Source organism: Lepidochelys olivacea (genome assembly GCF_965140295.1).
Source record: "Lepidochelys olivacea isolate rLepOli2 genome assembly, chromosome: 11".
NCBI classification, from domain to species: domain Eukaryota; kingdom Metazoa; phylum Chordata; order Testudines; family Cheloniidae; genus Lepidochelys; species Lepidochelys olivacea.
Window position 1 is genome coordinate 69,324,692 of NC_140421.1, and position 12,643 is coordinate 69,337,334.

At 39.0% G+C, this 12,643-nt stretch overlaps 1 protein-coding gene across 3 annotated transcripts in view; it reads left to right on the forward strand.

The window, feature by feature from the left end:
• Positions 1 to 12,643, forward strand: part of UBE2F (ubiquitin conjugating enzyme E2 F (putative)) — a 134,028-nt gene that overhangs the window by 19,489 nt on the left and 101,896 nt on the right. For all 3 annotated transcript variants that reach the window (XM_084644145.1, XM_084644144.1, XM_084644146.1), the window contains exons 3-4: positions 4,732 to 4,761; positions 12,323 to 12,388. In XM_084644145.1, the coding sequence (XP_084500271.1) occupies positions 4,732 to 4,761; positions 12,323 to 12,388 (96 nt within the window). The remainder of the gene's footprint in view (positions 1 to 4,731; positions 4,762 to 12,322; positions 12,389 to 12,643) is intronic.

Consider the following 12,643-nt stretch of genomic DNA (forward strand, 5'->3'; position numbering starts at 1 on the left):
TATTTTGACTTGTCTATGCATTTCATAATTTTTATTTCTCTTACACTTAAATCTTTAACTATTTGAGTAGTGAGTTCTAAAATGCCTAACCTGTCCTGGCTGGAGTAATTATCCCTATGGTAACTTTTAAAAAATATATATTATATCTAGGTTTTTGTTTCTACTGGTGGCGCACATCTGCACATACCTCGGTGCACATAACAAAATTTATTGCGCACGTGGATGGAAAAAATTAGAGGAAACACTGGTCTTGTCCCACCTCACAGCACATACCTTTGAGGAATGCAGTTGCCATTGGGATTCTCCTGTTCCTTCTTTCCTGTAAACTCAGTGTCTGGTTCTTTCCACAAAGTAATTCTTAATAAATAGCTATGGTCTCATTGATACCCATAAAATCAGGATTATGATTACAGAATAATCAAATCATCCAAAAGTAATCACCAGCTGCGACATTTGACTTTTGTAAGACTGCATTTACATTGTATTGTGTTCAGAAATGTAATTATCTGCATGCTAAAGTGTAATGTATACTTCCCTGTGCCTTTCCTGTGAAGTCTTAAAGAAAAATAAAAGCCCTCTTACATAGCAGGGAGAGAGACTTCTGGGTTGTGGGAGGCTTACTCGTTCATAAACCCATAATGTATGCCTGAACATAACTAGAGGGACAAGGTGGGTGAGATGTTATCTTTTATTGGGCCAACTTCTGTTGATGAAAGAGACAAGCTTTTGAGCCACACAGAGCTCTTCTTCAGGTCTTTGACCTGAAGTAAAAGACCTGAAGAGCATGGTGTGACTTGAAATCTTGTCTCTCATCAACAGATGTTGGTCCAATAAAAAGATAGTATCTCGTCCACCTTGTCTCTCTAATATCCTGGGACCAACAAAGCTACAGCAACACAGCAATGAACATAACTAGAAGTCCTAAGAATTTTGTCCACAGAAGAACCCCTAGTAGAGTTTTAGGATTGCATCAGTTCACAATTTAAATGGTGTAGTTTAAGGATCTGTTTTCATTGTACTGTGAAAACACATTAATCTAATCCAGTTCCCAGTATCTAAAGAGTTACAAGGATGAATTTGGTCTAACGACTGATAAATATAAAACTCTCAAAGCTCTACTCTGAGAATAATTTCTGCCATGAAATGACAGAAAATACCTTACAGAAAACGGAGGGTGAAAAGCCCAATTTTAATATTAATTGTAGTAAAGCCCACATGTGCTGGAAATAGCCCTTACTTACTTTTCCTTAGAGCCACTATCAGATCAATTTAGATTCTGAACTAAAAAGTTTTTAAAAGTTTAAGCCAATAGAAATATTTTTGTGAAATCTAAAAACGAAAATTGTATATTTGGGTTCGGATTTAAACATCTTTCCTGCATTGTTGACAGACAAATATATAACTATTGTGCTAGTTAGTGAGTGAGTCAGAAAATGAAGCTGCGATAATTAGTCTGTTTTATTGCCTTTCCTGGATGAAATGAAAAAAAGTTGATTTATTTTTTTAAAAATATATATTTTTAATATTTAAAAGATTTGCTGAAAAACCAGAAATCTTGTGGGAAGGAGTAAATATAAATAAAATTGAAAACGAGGCAACTGTGCTGAGACTTTGGCTTTATACAGAATGGGTGGGATGGAAGGGTGAAAAATTTGCTGTACTTTTTTTCCATCTGACCAACAGAGATTGCTGCACAAAATACAGTCATTGGCCTGTCTGCCTCTTCCGGGGGTGTTCTTCACTCCTCCTACTGCTGGCTTCCACCAGCAAGGCAGCAGACAACATGGCAGCAGCTTTGGGGGGAAAATGGTTTGAAGGAGAAGATGACAAGGGACATCTGTGTTGGGTGAGGGCAGAGCATAGGGGCCGCAGAAAACAAAGCAAAGAGAAGGTGCAAAAGGAAAAAGGAACTGGAAGGGGGAAACTTAGGAAAGGGGTGTGACCGAAGGATCCCTGTATTCACATGCTAGACTGTTGTAATAATCTTTGTACAAACTGTGCCTTGTGAGGTATCGTTAGAAAACTAATAACTTGCTGATCAATGATATCATGGTGAAATGTACTGTATGTAGCAACATTATATGTAAAGTTATGAATGCTCCCTGTGTGGTGGTGATAGCACATGTTCAAACTGTGACTAGGCAAAGTTGTTAAACAAGTCTATCTTAAATAAAGGAATGTGTGTTGACCTCATTTTACATATAAATAGTAAACAAGGTCCTCGAGACAGCAAGAGGTGGAAGTGGCAGGAGACAAGGCAAATCTGCATTTCAGCATACACAAGGGAGAAGAAAGAGCATGGGGGCACCTTGACTGTTGCATTCTGTCGTCGCCTTTTCTGTTCGAATAAATTTTGCTTTGGGGGTAACCCTCAGAAGAAGCCACTGTAAAGGGTGACTGGACTATAAAAGTGAGGGGCAAAAACACCCAAAGGCATCTCTCCTTGTGTATGTATCCTCTCTCTCTCTCTCCCTCCCATATAAAGACGATAAAGGAACCAGTCCTTTGAATCTGGGGAAGATCCTGACATGGGAATTTGGTCAGCCCTATTGCTGAGAACATGTGGTAAGGATTTTGCCTCGAACCAAGTCCCACTTGTAAAATTTTAGCTCCTAAAAAGAGTTTTATCTTTATTTCTCTTGTAACCATTTCTGGTTGTAATACCTTATGCTTGTACTCACTCAAAACCTCTCTTTGTAGTTACATAAACGTATTTTGTTTTTAGTCTAAAATAATCCAGTAATCCTTAAACTGAACTGTTTGCTAACTCCAGTTAAAGCAGAAAACTGTTGAATGTTGACATATTAGGTCCAACGGACCTCTAATATCTGAACAGCCCAAGAGAGGGTTGGACAGTGCAGGACACACATTTTTGGGAAAATTCGGGACTAGTAGTGTGTTGGGGTCACTCTGCAAGTGGTAACCTAGGCTGGTGGAAGCCAGAGTATGACTGGTGTGTTGCTGACAGGCTGCTGGGTTCACAGTGGCTGGACCAGGGCTGCAGCTCTACATAGGCACTTGGGGTGTAACCTGCATACTGTTAGGCTGGTTGGGAGCAGCCCTGGTTGGGAGGTACAACAGCAAAGCATTGTGAGGCACCCAAGGTTGCAGGGCAGGTGGTGTTTACAACCTACAATGTGACAGGGGGATAAACATAGGAAGCTGTTGAGGGAGGAGGTTTAAGTGGCTGGTTTCACACCTAATGCAGCATCAGGCTACGAGGCTTCCCCTAAGAATACAAGTTAGAGAGGATCTAGGCAGGTTTGGCCGTTTCCTGGGGGGGAAAAGTAGTTTGGGGTGGACACTGGTAAGTATAGGGTTAAACCCAGGTTAAACTGGGGAAAAATGATTGCACCAGTGTCCAACAAGTTCAGCAAGCACAGAACAAATCTTTTCAAACTTTGGATGCCTCTGTTCAAAAGTCAGGAATAGGCTCCGTCTGTCAGCTACATCAAAGTTGTTCATCTGCTGCAGAATGCTGCATGGTCAAATGGATCTGGACTGGTAATCTGTAATTGTGCATGCTTCTGATTGCTTAATACTTCAAGCCTACAACTCTGCATTATTGTCATTTTCAGTGAATCCGATGTTTTCAACTTTTGTTTATATAATACTGAAAACTGAACTATGAGTCAAGAGGTATAACTTCCTGGAGGAAAATACCAAACCAAAATCTATACTGACATTCCGTATTATAATTACCGTGTATATATATGTATATATTTATTAGTGTTATGCCCACTGCAGTTTTAGTTTTTATTTGTACAAGCCTAAATTAAACTACGAACCTACTGTCTTATGTAACCACAATTTAAATATGTAATTAAAACTAAGTGTAATGTTATGTGCCTTAATGAAATAGAGTTTTTAAAATAGAAAATGTCTTAAACTTGGAGTAACTAGTTTTTCCTGGGGCGGTAAAAACCATGATTTTACCTGCTAGTAGCATATACCATGTCATTCCTGGATCCAGGGGAGGGTAGGGATTAATGTGGAAGCCTTCAAAATGTCAAATAAGTATCTAACACTTAGAGCGATTATCCGATCTCTGAATATTTGGGGTTTTCCCATCACTGATGTGACATGTTTTTTTATTTTATGGACAGTGAGGTTTGCTGCGCATATGTTTTTGTAGCTATGCATTTTTATGCCAAGCATTGTATACTGATGAAATACACCGAGGAGATAAGTTAGGTTTGAGAGCAAGGTTGGTCTGGTAGGTTAAGAGCTCCTTAAAAATGGCCTAAAAATTATCATTTAACTGCAAGCCAATAGAATGACATGACTTTTTTTTTTTTTGCTGCTAGTAATGTGTTTTCCTCAACTGTTAGGCTTAAACACAATAAGATATGTTTACTTTTTGGTAATAACTTAAAACTCCCCCACTAGTAGGTCCTATGAACCCTGAATGTGGAGCTCTATGCTCCCAAAGACATTCTTCCCCAGACACACCCTGTCTTAAAAAGACCTGGTCTCTCAGCCCTTGCCATAAGCATCTGTCCAAGGGGTATGAGGAAAAGTTGAAGTTGGTGATGAACATATAAAAAGAATTTCCGGAAGAAGTGTGGTTAAGGAGGGATTTGAAGAGGAGTTATCTTGAATACAGTAAATGATACCTTTAAAGCAGTAAAAAAGTTTGTTTAAACTGAGCACCTGTCCATTCAGACCTTTTTATTTTCACATGCAACATGAAGCCAACATTAACAGTAATCTTTCTTTTCTTTTTAACAGAGGTTGCAGAACTTGAAGTTAATTTACCTTGTAAGTATGGTGTTCAATATTATGCATTTTAAGAAAAAGAATAAAGAGCATGGAGACTGCTTGCTTGTTTTCTGATTGATAATTTTGAGCACTGTGACATCCTTTTTAAGCATTCACTGGGTTGGCAATGTATATATTTCTTCTAGGGGTTAAGTTATCACAAAGCAATTATTAGCCTCCCTTGGTAACTATTTTTAATTTATACTGCTCTAGATTTGGGGAAATAAAATTCCCTTCTCCAATAATATTCCAGGGATTAAAGGTTTTCTGTTATCTGAATGGAGGGAGGTACCTCCTCCCTTCTCTCCCTATAATTTCCAAGATAAGAGCGATACTGAATTAAAGGATAAAGAAGAGTTAACCGTTAACTGTTTCTGTAAAACCGACTAAATAGTTGTAGTTCATCCCTTTCAGGCCGCTGTCACTTGACACAATCACTAGATTAGAACATTAGGAACACTACTTAAAAATCCTGAGAGGTGAGACCAGCATTTGTGTTCTTACAGGAGCAAGGAATGGTAGGTGCTCCTGTGAAAACTAGTATCTGTAAAGCAGATAGTCATGTATTAAATGTGGAAAAATTACTCTTGCTGAGTTTTGGTTGGGATTTTAAGTGCACAGAATCTTGGAAATTCAAAGTTGCTGTTCTCACAGCAGTCATCATTTGGACCCCTTGAGTATCTCTATTATTCTGTATTAGCATAAGAGGAATGTGCTGTCTTGGAGTGAAACAAAAAGCTGTTTTAGCACAGGATTATGAGGCAAGTTTCTAAAGGCTTGTATTTATTGCATAGAATGGGTACTGGCAATGGGTACACTGAACCATTGCTGGACACTATTGTCCTTGTCTGTGCTTGCAAGAAAAACCGTGTTCAGCTCCATTTCAGAAACCATAGTCAAAAGCAGAGCACTGAACTCTGTTTCCAGTTATATTGGCAGATAAACTGTAGTGTAGACAAAGCTAGTGAGACATTTTTCTATATGAGAAAAGCTTTTTAAAAAATACCTTTCATGTAGACAAAGCATCTGAGTGGTGCTGCTTAAGTCCCTGACTTGTTACTTTCTCTTGTAACGTTTCTGAATCTGGAGCAACTCCTTACCCTCAAATTCAGTCTTCTCAGTGTAAGAAACTACTACTAAAAAGAACTGCCTTCTGATGGCTGGGTGGGAGGAGAAAGGAGGAGGGGCAAAAGTTGATGCTGGCCACTAGGGAATGTGAGAGCATGGAAGAGGGGAAGGTAATTGAAAAAGAGAAGGTAAATTAATGGTGATATTTCAATATCTCACATTTGCACTGTTTTGTTCAGTTTTACTAAGTATAGAAGTATTTTGTATTTTGCAAGAGTATGTTCAACTTTATTAATAAAAATACTTATTTTTTTTGCATGGAGACACTTCATAAGCTGATTAATAATGAACACGTACATGCATGTAAATAAAATATTTATATTCTTTGTTGTGCTTTGCTGCAATTTCAGCTTTTTGGATGCATTATTTCTTGAAGTCAAAAGCTAAGTTAGTGCAGACATGGTGATATCTTTGCATAATACACATTTGGCTGTTTGCTTAATTTTATAAAGGAACCTATCTGTGTTTTTGTGCATTGTGTATATAGTAGAAATATTATTATATACTACTGTGTTTACTCAACTTAAACATAATTAGGTTTCAAATAAATACCTATAAAATGGCTATTTATATCACAAAGTGTCATTGGATATTCCAATCTGGAGTCAGATATTTTGGCTCCCCCCCCCCCCATTATGTCTGTAACTCTGGGTAATATCTGATGTCTAATGCATCTTTATATGCATAGGTGGATGTTAGATTTGTTTACCACAAAATAAATTGCACAGCCAAACTAAAATATCTAAATGTGTGTGGGGTTTTAAAATATGTGGTGAGGAAATGTTAATTAGAAATTTGAGGTAGTCCATTATAACTGACATGGATTTAATATTCTAAAACGTTATGCAATTCCTTTTGTTTTTTAAACCTGTCTTGATTATAGATCTGAAAAAGATTTGGGGGTAGTGTTGGATAATGAGCTGAACATGAGCTCGAAATGTGAGGCTGTGGCCCAAAAAACTAATGTGAATCTGGGATGCATACACAGGAATCTCAAGTAGGAATAGTGAGGTTATTTTACCCTGGTATCTGGCATGGTGTGATCGCTGGTGGAGTATTGTGTCCTTTTCTGGGAGGATGCTGATAAGTTGCATAGGGTTCACAGGAGAACCACAAAAATTATTTGAAAACATGCCTTATAGTGATAGATCTAGGAGCTCAACCTGTTTAGCTTAACAAAGCAAAGGCTAAGGGGTGACTTGATTACAGTGTATAAGTACCTTTATGGGGAACAAATACTTAATAAAGGACTCTTCAATCTAGTAGAGTAATATGATCCATTGGAGGGAAGTTGAAGCTAGCAAATTCAGACTGGAAATAAGCTACACGTTGTAAACTATGAGAGTAATTAACAATTAGAACAATTTACCAAGACTTGTAGTGGATTCTTCATCACTGACCATTTTAAAATCATGATTAGATGTTTTTCGAAAAGATATGTAGTAGAAATTATTTTGGGGGAAGGTCTGTGGCCTTTGCTATTCAGGAAGTCAGACTAGATGATCACAGATGATCCTTTCTGGCCTTTAAAATCTATGAATAGTTGTGGTTTTGTGCTAGAGAATTGCTCTTGTGTCAACACTGTACCTACATTTCCAGACAGCTTAGTGCTATTTAATTTCTCAATTTAAAAAACTGTAAGTTACTAGCTTGGAGGATGAAATCCACACAATAGCAGCAGCAGTGGAGATTTTTCGAATAGCATCTTGCAAATGTGTCTCCATCCTGACCAGCAAAAACTCCCTCTGTGGGTGAGAAGGTAATTTAGTTGCCATGTCCGTTTATTATTTAGTCTGTTTGTGTAGTTTGCAAACAAAGGTGCCATTATGCTGCAGGCTCATATCCATCGTTCATTCCACATAAGCCACCAAACAGCCTTCAGATGCTATTGACTTTTGATCATTGTTGGTCTGGGACTGTATCCCATTATCAAATTCCTTGAGAAATCCTATTTCCCTCCTTTTTTCTTCCTCTACACCTCTTCCCACTATTGTTAAAACAGTCTGTACCTGTATTGTCTCAAGAACATAAGCACAGTAACTAGCTCTTAGTGGTGCTCAGATACTGTGGTTATGGTATAACATCTTGAATAGAATATAGACAAAACTACCAAATACTCTTGGCAAAGTTTGTGCTTGGATGGTAATAAAGGAGATTTGGCCTGTTAAGGTGACAGGTTAAATGCTGTCTGTACCTTCTGTTTAGAAGACATTGGGATTAAAACACGGCATCTTTGCCGCTGCTCTTGTATTGCTGAGTTAGCTTTGTACATACTGACTGTGTAGCTTTATAAATGAATTTGAAGATTTAAATGGCTGCAGTTACTCTGAAATGATATTCTGTAGTCACCAGATTCAAGTAGTCCCTGCCAGGCTATATGATGACCAAGGGAAGGTCATGCCTGACTAATCTAATCGCCTTTTATGATGAGATTACTGGTTCTGTGGATGAAGGGAAAGCAGTGGATGTATTGTTTCTTGACTTTAGCAAAGCTTTTGACACGGTCTCCCACAGTATTCTTGTCAGCAAGTTAAGGAAGTATGGGCTGGATGAATGCACTATAAGGTGGGTAGAAAGCTGGCTAGATTGTCGGGCTCAACGGGTAGTGATCAATGGCTCCATGTCTAGTTGGCAGCCGGTATCAAGTGGAGTGCCCCAAGGGTCGGTCCTGGGGCCAGTTTTGTTCAATATCTTCATAAATGATCTGGAGGATGGTGTGGATTGCACTCTCAGCAAATTTGCGGATGATACTAAACTGGGAGGAGTGGTAGATACGGCCAAAAGAAATCTGATAAGGTTCAATAAGGATAAGTGCAGGGTCCTGCACTTAGGACGGAAGAACCCAATGCACAGCTACAGACTAGGGACCGAATGGCTAGGCAGCAGTTCTGCGGAAAAGGACCTAGGGGTGACAGTGGACGAGAAGCTGGATATGAGTCAGCAGTGTGCCCTTGTTGCCAAGAAGGGCAATGGCATTTTGGGATGTATAAGTAGGGGCATAGCGAGCAGATCGAGGGACGTGATCGTTCCCCTCTATTCGACATTGGTGAGGCCTCATCTGGAGTACTATGTCCAGTTTTGGGCCCCACACTTCAAGAAGGATGTGGATAAATTGGAGAGAGTCCAGCGAAGGGCAACAAAAATGATTAGGGGTCTGGAACACATGAGTTATGAGGAGAGGCTGAGGGAGCTGGGATTGTTTAGCCTGCAGAAGAGAAGAATGAGGGGGGATTTGATAGCTGCTTTCAACTACCTGAAAGGGGGTTCCAAAGAGGATGGCTCTAGACTGTTCTCAATGGTAGCAGATGACAGAACGAGGAGTAATGGTCTCAAGTTGCAGTGGGGGAGGTTTAGATTGGATATTAAAAAAAACTTTTTCACTAAGAGGGTGGTGAAACACTGGAATGCGTTACCTAGGGAGGTGGTAGAATCTCCTTCCTTAAAGGTTTTTAAGGTCAGGCTTGACAAAGCCCTGGCTGGGATGATTTAACTTGGAATTTGTTCTGCTTCGAGCAGGGGGTTGGACTAGATGACCTTCTGGGGTCCCTTCCAACCCTGATATTCTATGATTCTATGTCTTAGATGTTGAAATGTTGTATAACAAATTAAATTAACTTTTTATATTAAAAGGTACATGCAGGCAAAATGGGATTTCAGCTTGTTTGGTCTCCCAAAAATACTGTTTTTAAGGCCAAAATAGTGCAAGAAACTATGTCATTGAAATTTGAACTCACTGACCTTTACGTTATTTTTTTAAAAATCACATAAAGAGAAAATGATTTAGATAACTGTTTCCAGAGGAAGAACTTGTTGGTCTGGTAACTTGTTATGGCTTTGAAATTGTTACTGTGGCAGGCATAATGGTTTTATGTGAGTTTGTTGTGCCACCATGGTTGGACCAAGGTACAGAGACAGATTTGCTCTCTAAGACAGTTGAAATAACACATTTTGGTAGGCTGTGATACTTCCCAGGGAACCCAGAGTTGTTAGGCACTTTGCTATTTAAATGTGCTGCCCTTAGCCTGAGGAAGCCTTGTATGTGCCTGCCGTGGATCAACTTCCCAACTCCGCCAGCCATGGGCAACGAAGCACTCCTCCCTTGGCATCACAGGCCTTGATGTCATTCTGCAGGTTAGTGATAGGAACTCTCCAGCCCTTGAGCCCTCCAAGCATCTTCTTGGATGTCCAGCCCCTACTCTAGTAGACACTTAAAGTATTCACCAGTTCACTGCTTCCCAAGAAACAGTACTCCCTAGCATATCAGTTCCATCTCAGATCATCACTCCACTTAACTTACAGCACTTAAATATGATTTCACTATAAACAAATTAAGTTTATTTAACAAAGTATGGAGATTCAGTTAGTAGCAAGTAGAAGTATTGGAAATGAATGGTTACATATAAAATAAAATCATAATGTGCATTCTAGAGCTTAGACTTATTAACAAGTTACTCTCATGTCTGATAAAGTATTGCTCACCAAAAATATTTTGCAGAGCTTTGTAGCTAGGCTGGCTGTGGCCCTTCTTTCACAGACATGCACTCTGTCAGCTGGCCTCCTAAGGGAAGGATTCAGTGTGATCTTTGTGCTCCATGATATACCAGGCCAATCCTTTTTCATAAGCAGGACATTTTGCTGTTTTTCTTTCTGTAAATGTCTTCCCTTGTAGATTTTGGAATCACTCCGTTTGCATCTGTCTCAGTATCCAAATAGGCATACAGACATGTATGTGTGAGGCATGCAATACACTAATGGTCAGATTTCTGGTGACCTGCCTTAACTCCAAGACATTGGGAACATAATTTTCACTTTAGGTACATAACTCCTTAAATGTTATCCATACCTACATTTCACAATTATGATGACCGGTTGGCTACTGGCTCTCTGTATAGATCTGACATGCCACCCTTTGGTGAATTATTATGCAGATATCCAACCCAAGAGGTCCCTGTAAAATCACTGACCGCTGGCACCAAGGCTGGGTCATGGAGGCATATTCTATTCAGTACAGCTCAGCTGTTATTACACTGTGTGGGTGTGAATAGTATTTTTAGTTAATGTGATGTGGAATGCAGAACAGCATGATGTTGTACCATAGACTGTAATAGAAGTTATTATAACCCAGTTAGAAACCCTGATGTTCAGAAATATTAACTACTAACCTTCAATGCCACAAAAGACATGCTTTGTCATGCTAGGACTCTCCTTGCTATAACACTATCTTATGCCAATCAACTCCTGAGCGACTTACAGTACACTACAGTCTTGGAGGCTGCTTTTCTTTATGGATACAAATGGTGTGGCAAGGGGAGGTTTTTAGACAATATAAAATTTAAAAAATTAAGGTTTACACAGTGAATTAGCAGTCTTTGTCCAATTTGTGAAGGAAGTGACTTAGGAAGCATACCTTTGAGAGATTTAGGTCTTGCTTTTAAAATGTGAAACTTTCTATAGTGGGGGGGAAAAAACAGAATATTGCTATGTTTTAGGGGTGACAGACATCATGTGTCCTTGTCTGGTGTTTAGAGAATTCCAGAATTGTACTTAACCCTAAGGGCTACCCAACTTTTATATAAATCTGTATCAGTTTATGGCATTGATCTCTTCCCCATTTACTTGGAAAATCTTTTTACTCTCCACAAGTGATTAGATTTTTTTTCCTTCAAATGCTGTTTTAAGTGAAGAGGAATATTTGCAGTTGCTCAAACTAGATTGTGAAAATTGCAAGTTAATATTTGTCTTTGTGCTTCAGGGCATTAATCTGGTCATGGTCTGGGGTTGAGAGGAAACGTTCTCCATCCAAAGGTTTATATTTGTGTAACTTGCCAAATCTGCTCTGGATTTTTTGACTTATTTTGAAGCATCAGCTGCATGGCACTGCCAGAGGCTCATTACTGTACTTGGATAGACCATCGGTCCGTTTCAATATGGCAATTCACATTTGACGTTCCTTTAAGGAGACTACATTTGACCTTCAGTTGAGGAATTGCTTGGGACAGAAAAGTTTATAGCGGAGCTGCCACCTGTAGAACTTTGAGGGAAACCCTACTGGTTCTGTATGTCCCACCTTTCTAAATTTTGATTCGTATCTGTTTGTGGCAACAGTTTGTTTGCATGCTATAATTGGACCTAATTAGCATTTTAAAAGAACATGGCCTATTTTCCTTTACTAGTACATCTTTCCTTCTTCATAACTGTTGATCATAACACCAGCATATGGGTGATTTGATGACATGAATTGCATTGACCCCAAGCTATTTAGGGAGGGGAACTAAGGGAACTGAAAAAAATCCCAGCAAATGAGCTCACCAGAATGAAAGCATTACTCACTGAATGAAGGTAGAGTACTTGACTAGGTTGTATGTTTGGGTGCCAGAAGATTGAAAGAGGAGATTTTCATTCATTGTTTGTTGCAATTTTTTTTCCTTTGCAGGTACATGTAAAGTGAATTTTCCAGATCCAAACAAGCTCCATTACTTTCAGCTAACTGTAACCCCAGGTAATGTGTTAACATATTTTTTTTAAATGAAACACTGGAATGGATTAAGATGAACACATACTGTCAAAGTTGTTCATGAGTATGGACTGCTTGGGTTCTGTAGGTAATATACAACTAAAAAAGGCAGCAAATTTTAGGCAGTGAACTTATTATATTGGGGCATATGGTAAAGTTTACGTGTTGATTTTGAGAACTGGAGTCTTCAGTATAAACATCAGTAGAGGCTAGAAAGATGTTTAGATCTCATTTTCCAGT